At 44.0% G+C, this 15,133-nt stretch overlaps 1 protein-coding gene across 2 annotated transcripts in view; it reads left to right on the top strand.

Moving 5' to 3' along the window:
• KCNN2 (potassium calcium-activated channel subfamily N member 2) overlaps window positions 1-15,133 on the top strand; it is a 173,819-nt gene that overhangs the window by 139,766 nt on the left and 18,920 nt on the right. Inside the window, exons 5-6 of one of the 2 annotated variants that reach the window (XR_009555265.1) lie at window positions 7,332-7,442; window positions 8,109-8,251. Coding sequence is in view for 1 of the 2 variants with exons in the window: in XM_060235589.1 (XP_060091572.1) it covers window positions 7,332-7,442; window positions 8,109-8,236 (239 nt within the window). In the remaining variant the exon portion in view is untranslated. The remainder of the gene's footprint in view (window positions 1-7,331; window positions 7,443-8,108; window positions 8,252-15,133) is intronic. The other variant, XM_060235589.1, reaches the window with a different exon arrangement.

Raw genomic sequence — 15,133 nt, 5'->3', positions numbered from 1 at the left:
GCCACTGGACTTTCTATTTTTAAAAAACTAATGGAACCCCCAACTCAGCTGCCAGTGTGTGAAATTCACCCATCTATTGTATCTATTTGTGAGTTACTGCTCTATAAAACAGGAAATCATCTTGATAATGCAGCTTATTGGCACTACCAGATCTTCCTTTAATCCTTCTCCATTTCAGAATCAAACTAAGTGTTTCAAAAGCATAACAAGAGGTACAGCACCCCGTGGGACAACCATATGATATCTCCAACATAAAATCTATCAGATCAAAATCTTCCAGATGGACAGGAAGCATTATAAAGATTATGTCTATGTTACCTATATCCTCACTTTTCTATACCTCCTTCTTTCCTTCCCACCCACATACATCAATCTGCCCCTTCTATCTGCCCCTCCATCTTAAACTATATTTATTATTTAGTTACATCATTTCTACCTTGCCTTGATCCACATTGAGGATACAAAACTGTTTACATCCTTCTCTTTTCCTACCTTTATTCTTAATTCCTCTGAAATAGGTTAGGCTGAAAGTATGTGACTGGCCCAAGATCACCCAGCAAACTTCCATGGTAGAGCAGGATTCAAACCTGGGCCTCTCAGATTCTGATCTGAAACTGTAACTTTTCTGCCACATTGTTTTTAATGGAGTGGCTGCTATTGAACAGTAGATAGTAGCCTAGGTGAGTCATGCTAATTAGGTGGGGAAGCTGGTGGTTGCTTGTGGGGTTTACTCCCCCCACAAAAGCCAAAACAGCCCTGAAAAGGATCTGAACATAGGTCTCTCAGATCCTAGTCTGAAACTCTAATCACTATACTATGTAGGGTTTGTGTGGTGCCTGCAGTTGAACAGCAGCAGCCCATTTGTTGCATGATACCATCACTTAGAGGTTTCTGCTGAGCTTGGCTCCAATGAGTCCTTCCTCAAATGACTAGACAGCTCTGGAAAGGTCTCTGTTCCCTCCCTGCCCTTTTCTGACAGAAACTAAGGCTTGAAGGCTAGCAATACTACTGTGGTTTTCTTGTAACAGCCATTTCATATAGCTACAGATACTCTTTTTACCATAGGGAAGGGGTAATCCCCCAAGATTCTGGGGAGATGTTTTTGTTTGCTTGCTTTTTGGATTTCAGATTTTTCTGCATACCTGGGCCTTTTCTCAGATTTATTTATTCGTATATAATTTTGATTACTAGGCCGCCCTCCCCCAAAATATTTGAGATCAGAGCTGTGTACAACATGTCATAAAATACATTAAATATAAACTTAAGATGAGCTACAATGACCCATGAAATGGTCACTTCCAGACTGGATTATTGCAACTCTATGTGAGGCTGCCCTTGATTCCGCTCTGAAAATTGCAACTGGTGCAGATTGTAGCAGTACGGTTGGTGACTTCGGTGCCTGTGAGGACACGTATCCACCTTGTGCTGTGTGAAATGCACTGGGTGCCCATTGAGTAGTGGATCCATTTCAGGGTGCTGGTACTTACCTTTAAAGCCCTATACAGCCAGGAGCTAGCAGACATTCAGGTCTGCCTCTCCTTATATGAGCTCCACATGAATTTATGAGCCACTAATCAATACCTCCTGGTGGTCCCTGGCCCCAGGAATATCCAACTTGCCTCGAATAGGGCCATGACTTTCGCAACCCTGACTCCATCCTGGTGGAATGAACTTCCATGAGAGATCAGGGTCCTGCAGGACCTATTAGAGACCTGCAAGACAGAGCTCTTTTGCCAGGCCTTTAGTTGAGGCAGTGGGCAGCCACTTTGTCAGGCCTTCCCTCCAGTGACCACAGATTTGAGTGACCACCTGGGACCCAATTGGCTGCCTGTCTGTTGAGGCATCAGTCTAGTATTAATATTAACTTTTTTATTTTAGATGTATTTTAACTTGTTGATTTGTTTTTAATATTGTGAACTTTATGATGAAACCTGCCCTGAGCACGGTTGTTGGGGAGGGTGGGATACAAATAGAATTAAATAAATAATAAATACATATCTAATGCTTGGCCCTTATCTGAAGATGAAGGAATCTGCATGGGAATGTCCTTAGGGGTGGCTTGGCCAAACCCACTTCTTTTGTTTTGCCATGTTAGTCCCCATGACAGTTGAAAGCAAATAACTATCACTTCTTGTTTATATTCTCCCCCCCCCCCAATCATCTGGGGTTGCCAGGTACATAGAGTTGGGTGGAAATGGGGTGACATCACTTCTGGTTCATGCCAGAAGCTGCTTTATCATGTCAGGATGGTAATTGCATCCCTCCATTTCACTTGTCATTGTCCTCGTGTCACCCAAATGGAGCAGGTATTGCCTGCCATCAGCAGGAATATGGCATCCCCACTTGTCCTCCATTTTTCTGTGTTGCCTTATATATATTGGTCCATCCTCGCTTCTATCTTTTAACTGTCTCTGACTGTCCTCCTTGTTACTTTCATTCTTATTCTCACTCTCTTCCCTTCCCATGCTTTCTGCTTCTCTACTTTTTACTTTATTGCTCTTTACTTATGACTTTTTATTCAGCATCTGTTCTCAGATCTATCTCATTTCCCCATTCAACACTCACTCTTCTATTTTATCACACTCCCTTCTTTACTCCTCAGTACAGCAAATCAACCCATGTGCTTTACTAAGCCACAAAACGTAAGCCAAAATGCCCTCTAAAGAGGTTGGGGAATTGACAGGTGGCCAACTTTGGCTCAAAAGGATCTAGAATCTACGTATACAGGATTTGACTTCCAGAAATTCTTGCTAAATTTACAGAGGACACTAGTAAACAATTATGCTTTTATTACAGAAAACTATAGAACACACACATACAAGGTAATGGATACATATAACATACAGACAGACCTAATAAAAATAGAGAGAGAGATACAGAGGTAACACAAGGATGGACAAAAAGGGTGATAATTACCAATTGTAGTCTTCGAGGAAGGCTCCAGTGGTGACAAATGAGGGAGATGGGGGAAGGGACCGTCAACTGATCAGGTATTGGGGCATATCTAAACAGCAGGATTGGGGTACTGTAAGATGCACACCTGTGGGGAGTTGGGTCAGAGGTTATAAAGACTACCTTGAGCCCTTAGGGGGTAGGAGGTGCAGGGGCGGATGACAGGTGGTCAGCTGGTACATGACCTCAAAAAAGGGGAGACTTCGAAGTGACCATAGGGGCTGTACTTGTGTGGTGGGCAGTGGCCAGTCTATTCTGGGTACCTGATTGGATGCGCATATCCAGCCAATGAGCAGACCTGGCCCTGGTACCTGATTGGATTTCCAGGTAACAATGGGCAGGGGGAGGCTTCAGTGTGACAGTTTGGGCAAGGAATGGGTGAGTCCTGGGTGGAGTGGATTAAAATAATCTACTCAAATTTCTCTAAAAAGGGACAATAGAGAGTCAAATGGAAACCTAAGGTGACACCCGATTTATCCAATGGCTCTGGCCTTGGAATACAGCTTCTCTTCATCTTCTTTCTCCACTGGATGGTACCTTTCTGTGTCAAGAGTTCCATTTGACAAAGACTTGGGCGATCTGACAGGATGCACTCCCAAAATAAGCTTGATTGTCTTATGCAGGTGTTTGAAACAGCTGTGCTGTACATGGGCCTCTTGCTTCGCTATAATGGAGTCAGGAAAACAAGATGGATTCTGGTGGTGTTAGCCTTTGGTTTATGGAAACAGGCTGGAAACTGTTTGCCTGTACAGTTCATGGTGGCGTGGCTTCTTCCACTGCAACGGCCGAGATTGTGCACTCAAGGAGTGGCTGGAAGCTTGTCTATAGTTCTGGCTAACACCCATCCAGAGATGTAGAATGCTGCTGCAAAGCTGAGGCTTATAGTATCCACATAAGCCTTAGAAACTGTGGGCAAAGTCTACTTCTTAGAGTAGATGTGTGCGAGTCAAAACTCCAGGCGCCCTGGCACCCATACTGGTGATCACGATGTCCATGTGTATGAAAAGTAGGGGGCTTTTTCTTACGAAAAGGGGTACCCCCTATCATCTGTAAGGCAAGCTTACCTGCAAAGCACAATTACCTCTCACTGAAGTGTGTGGTTGTGGACCTAATAAATTCCAAGCAGAGATGACAAGCCTGTACAACCTTTGACACATCAATGAAAGACTCCAATGGATTATTCTTGCTTGCTCTGTCCTACTGCACCCACATGGGGAAAAAAACAGAGTGGAGGGGCAACCCATAGGCTGAACAGAGCCCCTCCCAAGCAGGATAACTCTTGAGCTCCACCCCACAGGTGGTTTTTGCCCTACCCCACTCCACTGCCCAAATGCTACTGCTGTATGCATGCAGTGGTGTGATGGCCACTAAGGTGTACTGGCTTGCACACTCTATCAGGTGCTAGAAGTCAAGCAAAGCAGAGTCATTCAGTCAAAGTTCAGAGGTCCAGAAGTTAGGCAAAGAAGCATCATTCAGTATGAAGTCAGGAGTCCAGAAGTCAGGCAAGGCAGAGTCAGAGCCAGGAGGTGTGCACTTTTTGTGTGTAGTTCTGTTCTCGGCCTTTGTCTGCAGTGCTCTAAGGGTGTAGGTGATACTATCAGGCTGGGAATGGCCACCTGAGGTTCACCTGCTGAATCAAGGCTGGAAGGTGTTGATGGCTTTGCACCAGCTGTTGGCTGTGAATCCTGACAAGCCTGCAGCTCATTTTCCTGCTGGTCAGCTCTGTTAATTCAAGGCTGGCTACATGAGTCTCCTCTTCTCCTGAGGAGTCCTTATGCTTGCTGAGCCCTGGCTGACTCATGACACAAGGTTGGGGTGCCTGGATATCACTTCTGTCTTCTCCAAGATTCCCAGGCAAAAGCTGAGTACACAGGACACTGTGTATCCACTCTACAATCAACATGTGTCATGCCATGCCCTTCATACTTGACAAGGTAAGGACAAAAATGTCCTTTACTCCTAGGCACTGCAGGGCCTATGTTTGGCAGTGATCTAGATAAGCAGTAAGCAACAAGAACCATAAAATTTGGGTGGTTTTGCCACAATATACTGTTGGAGAGTCTAGCCATATTTTAGCTTCGCAGGATTATACCCTTATCTTTACTGGGCATCAGTAATGCATATTATCATTCTGTGTATTATGAGCAATTTTCATGACAGGAATAAATTAATTGTTTGTTCAGCTCTGTCACTGAAAATCAATGGGAACAACAGGTTCTTCATTTTAGGCCACGTTATTGTTTATTGACATGTTAAACTTGATTTGCAAAGAGTCCCACGAACGCATGGAGAAGACCATGCCAAATATCAACTTTTAGAAGGATTTGTAGGGATGCAAATGTATTATAATAAAAATATTAATTTGAGACAAAGTTTTCGGTATAATTCTAGTAGACCATTACTAACAGAATGTCTGCTTCTCCCCCTATGGATAGTGGAAAGAGCAAATCACACTGTATTTCACCCTTCATGGTTTAATTAGATTTGAGGTAAGGTTTTATTAAAGTCCAAAGATAAAGTTTAAACAGGCTGCTACTTTTATTGCGTTTGTTCCTAATATAATTGTACTTTCTTAGGAGACAGAGTGATCAAGTATTATGAACTGGCTCAATTAGGTTCATTATTGCTGTAGTGTAAATGTTAAATGCTGTTTTTAACACATATTAATAATGTGACCTGTTCTAATGTCCATAATTTGCCTTGATGCCTAGCAGAGACACATGAAAAATGCTAATCTCTAATATATCAACAGTCATTTGTCAGTGTTCTTATACACAGATGAAGAGCAGAGGTTCTCATATATTTAAAATGTTGTGCTCTTTTCCAGTTCCACAGTCCAATCCTATGCAGATTTACTCCCAGTCAAAGCAAACTCATTTCAGTAGGACTGATAATGTAGGTCTCAGATGACAATACCCTATACATCAGCTTCTTTCCTTATAAACCCAGTCCCTATGTTGTTCTCCTGCAAGGTCATGAAGTCCCAACGCCGTTTTCTCGCATCACTATTTCTGTGATCTCCAGCCCTGTCCTCTTCTACCTCAGAAAGAATAATTAATATAGAGATACATACTGCTAATGTTTTCTCAGTATAGCTAGGAGATTAAATTGAAGAGGAACAAATACCTGCAGAACCACTGGAGGAAGAAGATTCTCTGATCCAATGCTTCCGATCAGAAACATGGCACAGGGATGTTGCTAGTATAGGGTAGTAGGCTCCAGTGCTCCCTCTAAACTGAGTCAGTGTGAGCTAGCTCAGTTTTTTAACCTCCAAGTCATACATTTCTGTCTTAGCTCAGGAAAAATGACCCCAGAACAAACTTAATTTATGCAGTAGCTCACAACTTTAATGCCAGTAGCTCACAAAGTAGAATTTTTGTTTGCAAGACTCCACCGCTTAGCGGGAGCATTGTTAGGCTCATCTCAACTAAAAATTCCAAACATAGGGTTTTGAGATTTGGAGCCTGGCTTCTTCCATTTGAAAAACAGGGTGTTGTTTTTAGAATAGGAACATTTCTGGGGCAGTTTGTGTAGTCAGAGGCAGTTAGTGTTTCCAAATGTGATAGTGCCCCAGACTGTACCCAGCTGACCTCTCCAGCTCTATTTACCCAAGATTACTTTTGCTTCCTGGTGGATTTTTCAAGATAACTGTGTTACTTAAGCAATCTTTAAAATCACTAATACTAATTATAGCTGGATGTTTAAAGGTTATTAAGAAACAAATATTTCTGAATTTGAAATTTAAATTTACTTATTCAGCTTCTTATGTTTCTTATGTTAACCATGTATAGAACAAATACACAGAGATTCTTAGGTTTCATGTTAAGGCTATAAACTTTTCTTTTCTTTCTTTCTTGCTTTTGCTGTCAAGTTGCAGCTGACTTATGGTAAATTCCATAGAGTTTTCAAGGCAAGAAACATTAAGAGGTGATTTGCCATTGCCTGCTTCTCCAATCTAAATATCGACCAGAGCTAACCCTGTTTAGCTTCTGAGATCTGATTAAATCAGGATAGCCTAGCCTATCCAGGTTGGGTTTTTCTGTTAAATAGTTACGAAGAAATAACTGGGTTTACCATTTATTTCTTTAAAGTCTCTCCCGGAAATATGACAGCTCCATCTAGTGACAGCCCTGACAATTCTAGAAGGGAGAAATGCAGATGGGGCATGGCAAATGGAAGGTGCCATTACAAAATCACCAGTACCCTTCCGTTAACACCAACAAGTCCCCTTGTTAAGTACTTTTCAATTAGTGATATCCTATTTAACATTTTCAGACTAGGGACATAACCTGATTTCTCTTCATATTTTATCAATACCAGATCAATTCTTTAAAAATATATTGCAATACTTCAGGGTTTGTTAAATTCATATTTTTCAGGGTGCTGGGTGCACTGCACTGGTGGTAGCTGTGGTTGCAAGGAAATTAGAACTTACCAAAGCTGAAAAACATGTGCATAATTTCATGATGGATACCCAGCTAACTAAAAGAGTAAGTTACACCTGTTGACTATTTTATGTTCTGTAACACTTCATTTTCTTCTTGGAACATAAATGGTTTTATGAATTGATCTAGCAAAGGGCATTTAGTCTTGAGTCATTTACAGTGCAATCCTAAGCAGAGTCAACAGGCTTAAATGGGTGTAACCATGTCTAGGATTCCACTGTCAATGTTCATGAAATAGCTTTTGAGATAAAAGAGTTTGTGAAAAGCTGTCAAATTATTGTTATTCAGCATTTCAGTTACACTTCTAATTGCACACAGTTATATTTCTCTGCAAGTATACATTGAGCATGAACTAATCATCCAACCGTATCTGGACATCTAATCTATGAAAAATGATCCATGACCACATAATACAAATGGGAAATGACTGCATATGAGGCAACTGAGTGGGGGAGACAGCACATTCATCCAAGTTATTGCATTGTAGTCATAAATGTATACATCTTGTGATTTCCCATAGTGTAGACATTGGTAGTTGCTAAGGGATACACCAGGCAGAGGTGTAGAACAGAGACAATTTGCTTTCTACAGCATCCAGTATCAGGAGCAATGATTATTATAAATATTTGTAATAGATACAATGTGCCTGAGAAGACTCAAAAGGAAAATAATGCTATTTTAGTCAGCCTGGTGTTTTCTTTTGTCAAACAGGTGAAAAATGCAGCTGCCAATGTACTCAGGGAAACATGGTTAATTTATAAAAATACAAAACTGGTAAAAAAGATAGACCATGCAAAAGTAAGAAAACATCAGAGGAAATTCTTGCAAGCTATTCACCAGTAAGTATACTTTCGGTATGTCTTTTTTTTCTGTCAGTTTAGGAATACTGCAGTAATCAATCAAGATTTGATTTCCAGCACAGATATTCTAGTTCTACTGGTAGGGCAACTATCCCAAACTTACCATCTGTTTGATTTTCCACCTAATTTGCTTTCTGTCACTGAAAAAAATTGCTGTCTGAATGTGTACCCAAATGTGCATCTGAATGTGCATCCCATTGAAAGCAAAGATTACCATTTACATTTAGATATGTATTTAGATGCTTTCCAGTATGCACTGTCTATGTCCATTGTAAGTAAAGACAAGACTACCCAAGAAACTGCATGGAGTTTCTATAAATATCTGAAATGTTTGAGTTCAAAAGAACAAAATTGCCTTGAAATAAAAGGACCATTTTCATATATCCATACTTGCTGTAGTCCATGCCCCTTCTGCAGAAATTATCTCATGAGAATGAGACCAATTTTGCACTCACCTTACTCCGCCCTCACATCTGTCTTCTCCGTGCGCCGTCCTTCTGATTTCCCACTATTTGCGCCGGGGCTGCAGCAAATATTGCAGTTTTCGCGCAACAAACGGAAACCGCTAAAAACCAGTTTCCATTTCCTGCATGAAAACCGCAATGTTTGCTGCAGCCCCGACACAAATAGTGGGAAATCAGAAGGACGCCGCGCGGAGAAGACGGACGTGAGGGTAGAGTAAGGTGAGCGTGAAATCGGACTCTATTATTTTTGCTATAGTATATTACATTATATAGCATAGAAATTAATATTAATAGGTGTGTGCACTTGGGGTGCGTACTCAGTATAAACCAAGCCAACCCCCCCCCCCAATAAATACCAATTTATTGATATTTATTGGGTATTTTCTCAGCTGATCACTGAGGGGGCTAATGATGTTGCTATGCAAAAATGGCCACCACCACCACCACCCCAAAATCAGAAAATATTTGGGATTTTTCAGGGCTGCTACTTAGCTGCAGTTACAGGACATTTAAAGGGCTCTCAGTCTTTTTAAATGCCTTTGGAGTGAACTCTCAGGCATTTAAAGGGAGTTGTGCCACAGTGCAGAGAAGGCATTTAAAGGGACTGCATCACTTTTTATGCCTTTTTCCCTCCATTGGAAACAACAGAAGGTGGGGCACCTTCTTCTGGGGCCCATAGAGTTGGACCCACTGGTCCAATGTTTTTGAAACTTGGCAAGTTTTTTTTTTTTAAGATAGGCACTAGCAGCTATGCTCAGGCCCACAGCTGTGGTGGGGCCCCTGGAGTCTTGGCCTCCATTTACCACAAAGGTCATTCTCATAACTCACAGGAAGGAAGGAGACCACCCACTCTCGCCTGCTTGCCTTCCATTCTCTGAGGTACTCAGTGGGCAGGGGGACATAGTATACAGAAGGAGCCTGGGCAGCTGCCCACCCAATACCTGCAGGCTCTCTTCTTCAATACTGCCACTTCCTCCTGGTCCCTGGTAAAGGCTGCCTCCTCAACTGGCCACCTCCAAGGAACTTGGCATTGTCACCATGGCCACTGCCTCAGCTTCCAGCCCCACTGTGCCTGAGGCAGTGCCTGATGGGGTGGCCGGCCTGCAGTCTTTGCAAGGTTCCAGTCCATCTGGGCTGCAACAGATGCAGGTTCCCTCCCAGCCACCAGCCATGCAAGAAGCAGTGGGTGCACCCTCATCCTTCCCTACCTGGCTGTACCTGAGGGCCATGGGCATCAGCTGGAGCTTCTTGGCATGAGGCAGGTTCTGGCTTCCAGCCCTTTCAAGAGCCCCACAGGCAGCCAGCCTTGCTGCCCCCAGCAAGTGCACAAGCGTGGGTCAAGTGATCTTGAAATGTATGCAGGGCTGGTGCTTTCAAAAAACCAGGGCCCTGAGGATGGAAAATGCAAGGGTGATAGACTTGTTCAATCAATCAACCTTTAATGGCATGTAAAAACAGGTTAAAAGAACAATGGGTTGAAAAACAGAAAACAGGTTAAAATACTGGACATCAGGATTAGAGTACATTTACATAAGATCACAGTTAAATGGGACAACAAGACTGTTCCTTGTCTTGACAAATCTTTTTGGCCCAGTACAGAAATAAGGCAGTATTTACAGTTATGTCAGGAGTAACATCTTTCAAAAGAAACTGGACCTTATCTGGATCAGCCAGACCCATCTTATTTAAAAGAATAGGATCCAAAAATCGACCACGAATGCTTAGATAAAAAGAACAATACAGGAGAATATGTGAAATGGTTTCAATAGATCCAGACTTACACGGACATAGTCTGGCCGGGTAGGGTATGTTATGATATCTACCATATAGAACTGCTGATGGCATAACATCAAATCTTGCCAATGAAAAGGCCCTACGCTGTTGAGGACTTTGCAAAGAATAGAGATAGGAAGCCATATGGCCAACATCAAACGAAAACCCTAGACTCACGGGAGAACAAGTTTTATTAGCGGCGCTGTGGAGATTTTGTAATTCAATATCCAGAATTCTGGCTTTAATCAGGAGGGGCCTGGAGAATTCTCAGAATAAGAGATCAATCCTCTGGGGGAAATGGCTGCTTTGGAGTGGGGACTCTGGTTGTAGACAGCACAGACATTTCAGTTGGCAATTATTTTATTTTATATTTTTATTTTATTGGGGGGCGGATGCCCCACCACTTTTCCAAGTGCCTCCTGACTTAAATAGCCTGGCCTTGCGGTTTTTGTGCCTCTCCCCCAAAAAACAGCCCCCCAAACCCCAGATACCCCCGGATTGATTCTCTATTATATCCTGTGAGGACTATTGACTATAATGGTCCCCATAGAGTATAATGGTGCAAAAATACATATTGGCAGTCCTGAATATTTCCTGAATCCCAATACCATACTGGTATTGAAATTCAGGAACTTCAGAAAGTACTGATATTTTGGGGGGTTCAATATACTTGAACCTGAAAAATACCAAACTTTTGTGTGCACATCTAGTGAGGGTCTGGGGCAGCTGTTTATTTATTATGGGGATGTACTAAAACAAATGACATGAATGCTTATGGGGAAAAATGGGAGATGCTTGAAAGCTCATTGGATATAATGGGAGCCAGGAATGCCAATTGATTTGCATGGGTTCCATTTAAATACATTACAGCAAACAGAAATTGCAGTGAAAATGTGGAACAGGTTTTTAAAAACCTGCCCTAGGTCTGGAAGCATACAGAATAGAATGACAGTCCCTTGGAGTAAAATAAAAGTGTTCCAGAATGGGAATGATAGCCTCCAGAATGGAATGACTACCTCTGTGGGTAGCATAAATGTTGTATGACTGGACTCTGATAAACTGCACTAGGATTAGAATGACTGCCCCCAGAGTAGAATGACATTCCCTGGTAGGGTTGCCAAGTCTAACTCAGAAAATATCTGGGGACTTTGGGAGTGGAGCCAGACTTTCCCATTCCCTAAAATAAATAAATATACAGCACTGCAATTCCCCTGAATACAGTCTTCATTTCTTCAACCCCAGCAGCCACATGTCCCCTTGAACACACACACGCTCACACACTCTCTCACTCACACACAGCAGCCCAAATAAACAGTTTGCTAGTTCACACTTTTATGGTCTCACTGGGCAATTTACTTACTTACAAGTTGCTGTGTATTCAACCAAGTTCTTCAGGGAAACCAAAGGTTCTAGTTTACTTTTTATTCTGTGCAAACAACTTCTGAAAGGACTAAAACCAATGGAGGACTGAGTTGCTCTCCCTTCCCTTCCTTTCTCACGTTGTTCTGCCAGCTCTCCCCACCTTCATTCTGCCTTTCTCCTACAGATTTTAAGTCTCACACACCCCTTCAAAAAAGCAAGTTGTTCCTACATATCTTAAGCCTTCCCAGGTGGAAAGTCACATGGCTGTTGGGGCAGGCCTTCCTCCTCACCGGCCAGCTGACTGGGGGTGGGAAAGAGCCTGCCAGACCGGGAAATCCCCTGCTGGGATCTGGGGATTGGCAAACCTATTCCCTGGGAATAGCAGAGGACTAGTATTCTGGGACTAGAATGATAGAACACTTGTACTGTCTCCAGGGTCCAGCATTCCTCTCTAGGGGCTTTCTAGTATCAGAACACTTATGCTACCCACCCAAAGGAAGGAGGGAAAGAGAACTGTGGGTATCCGTGGCTTATTTCCAAAGATGGTTGGCTAGAATGCTCTGTGTTCCTCCCTTCAAGGATCTATTTGTAATTGTTGGAACTATCTGTCTGGGGCAGTGATGCTTTGTATTCTTGGTGCTTCGGGTGGGCACAGTGGGAGGGCTTCTAATGTCCTGGTCCCACTGATGGACCTCCTGATAGCACCTGTTTCTTGTGACCACTGTGTGACACAGAGGGCGTTTTCGCACTGACCTTAATCGGTAGCGACGCCCCTCTTCACCACGCAGGATCTGCGCGGATTTCGCACTAATTGCCGCGGAGCACCCGGAAGAGCCGGAAAGCCCCGCGGCTTTTGCGGCGCAAACGGAAACCGCCAAAACCCAGTTTCCATTTGTGCCGCAAAAGCCGCGGGACTTTCCGGCTCTTCCGGGTGCTCCGCGGCAATTAGTGCGAAATCCGTGCAGATCCTGCGCGGTGAAGAGGGGCGTCGCTGCTGATTAAGGTCAGTGCGAAAATGCCTAGAGTGTTGGACTGGATGTGCCATTGGCTGATCCAACATGGCTTCTCTTATGTTCTTAGAGTGATGCCATTACTCAAGAAACCAGTATAATATAGGAAAGACATGAGCATGTACCCAGCTAGCAGCTCCCAAACTTGAAAACAACAACAGTTTATTTGGGAAGGGTAGTTTAATTTCACTAAGAATCCCAGATACCATTCTCGAAAAACATGGTAATGATTCAAAACAGCAATTTATTTGCATATATTCATCTAGGTCAGTGATGGCTAACCTTTTCAGCTTGGTGTGTCGAAAATCGGGAAAAAGTGTAGTCTTCCTCGGGTCGCGTGTCACTTCACCGTGTCACTTCAACCACACTCACCAAATGAGGGGGCCGCAGGAGAACCAGGCACAAAGGATCCAGTGTGCGGTCTGCGGCCTAGGTCAGACTAGGGTTGCCAAGTCCAATTCAAGAAATATCTGGGGGCTTTGGGGGCGGAGCCAGGAGACATTGGCGTTGAGCCAGGAACAAGGGTGTGACAAGCATAATTGAACTCCAAGGGAGTTCTGGCCATCACATTTAAAGGGACAGCACACCTTTTAAAATGCCTTTCTTCCATAGGAAATAATGAAGGATAGGGGCACCATCTTTTGGGGCTCATAGAATTAGACCCCCTGGTCCAATCGTTTTGAAACTTGGGGGGGTATTTTGGGGAGAGGGGGATCCCCTGCCCCCACCTGGGGATTGGTAACCCTGCGGGAAAGGGTGTATCTTTTTTTCTTCCCGCCTTTTCTCCTCCAGCGCTTGCCAAGGGAAGCCAAGGGGGGCGACCCAATGCTCCCCTCCCCTTGCTCTTTTGAAACCCACACACAGCCCCCATCGCCCACCCCCTTCCTCCTCTTCCAAGCTGAAAAGGGCAGCTTGTTCTTTAAATCTGAAACCCCGCCTCCGGCAGGTGGCCATGAGAAAGAGCGAGAGAGCAAAGTGAGAAAATTCATGTTGGTTGCAACCCCCCCCCCAAAACCGGGTGGAGGAGGAGGAGGAGGGGGGGCAGCCCCACAACAGGCCCAAGAGCGACACGCCCTCGGGCATTGCACCCCACACACACTGCTGCAATGCCATCTCTGCCTCCCCCCCCCCAGCCGCTCCGTGCAAACAAACGGAAAAAAACACGCCTGCCTTGCTCCTGCATTTGCAAAGCCGCGGCATTGCAAAGGTGCGACCCGCCGAGGAGGGCACTTCTTTCCCCCCTGCCTCTTTTTTTGCAATGCTCTTTTTTTCTTTCTTGCTGTACCCACCTATTTCCTCAGGCCCCGGGGAGGGCGGGAAAAGGGGGTTGCAAAGCTCGGCCCTGTTGCGAGGAGGAGGAGGCGCGTTTGGCTGCCTCTGCTTTGTGTGGGGGATGGGTTGCGCCAGGAGGCTGTCTCCTCCCACCCCCAGGTCAAGGCGAGGCGCTGGCAGCGTCGGCCAACCTTCCCTCCCACCCCCAACCTTCCCTCCCACCCCCGGCCTGGAGCCAGGGAAAGAGGCGGCGGTGGCGGCCCGCTGCGCTGCTGCCGCCTCTTCTCGCCTTCACCTTAGCAGCTGCTGCTCCTCCAAGACAGGCTCAGCAGCCTCCGAAGGACTCGCGGCTCGCCACGCTCCTTGGTTTCCGGTGTGTCAGCCAAATTGCCTCGCGTGTCACCAGTGTCACGCGTGTCATAGGTTCGCCATCATGGATCTAGGTCATTTCATTATGAATATCCCATTTAATTAATATCCTGTTAGAATTTTCTAGAAAGCTTTAGGAATGTCTAAAACTCTTTTTTTGCAATCATTCAGTAGTCCTTTGTTATGAGGCAGATAAGTTCGATATGTAATCACTAAACATTTCGTTAATAAAATTAACTTAAAATTAATTCATGTTTTGAAATCAAGGATTCTAACACTATGCCAATTTTAGCAAAATATTGTAATCCGTTCATATCACAATGATTCATTTGCACATTAATAGTATTGCTACAAGAATGTCACTTGGATGTTTAACTCTTTCCTCCCATGCTTCTACAATAATTCAGATTGCCCCAGCAAAACATAAGTGTTGTATGACTGGACTCTGATAAACTGCACTAGGATTGGAATGACTGCCTCCAGAGTAGAATGACATTCCCTGGTAGGGTTGCCAAGTCTAATTCAGAAAATAGCAGGAGAAAATACCTGGTTGCAAGTGCTGTACCTATTTATTTTATAGTAGAGATAGGGGGAAAATAGAAGAGTGAATAGCAGCATTGGGAGAA

This window comes from Heteronotia binoei, chromosome 4, assembly GCF_032191835.1.
Source record: "Heteronotia binoei isolate CCM8104 ecotype False Entrance Well chromosome 4, APGP_CSIRO_Hbin_v1, whole genome shotgun sequence".
NCBI classification, from domain to species: Eukaryota; Metazoa; Chordata; class Lepidosauria; order Squamata; family Gekkonidae; genus Heteronotia; species Heteronotia binoei.
This window is presented reverse-complemented; position numbering and strand designations above follow the sequence as displayed.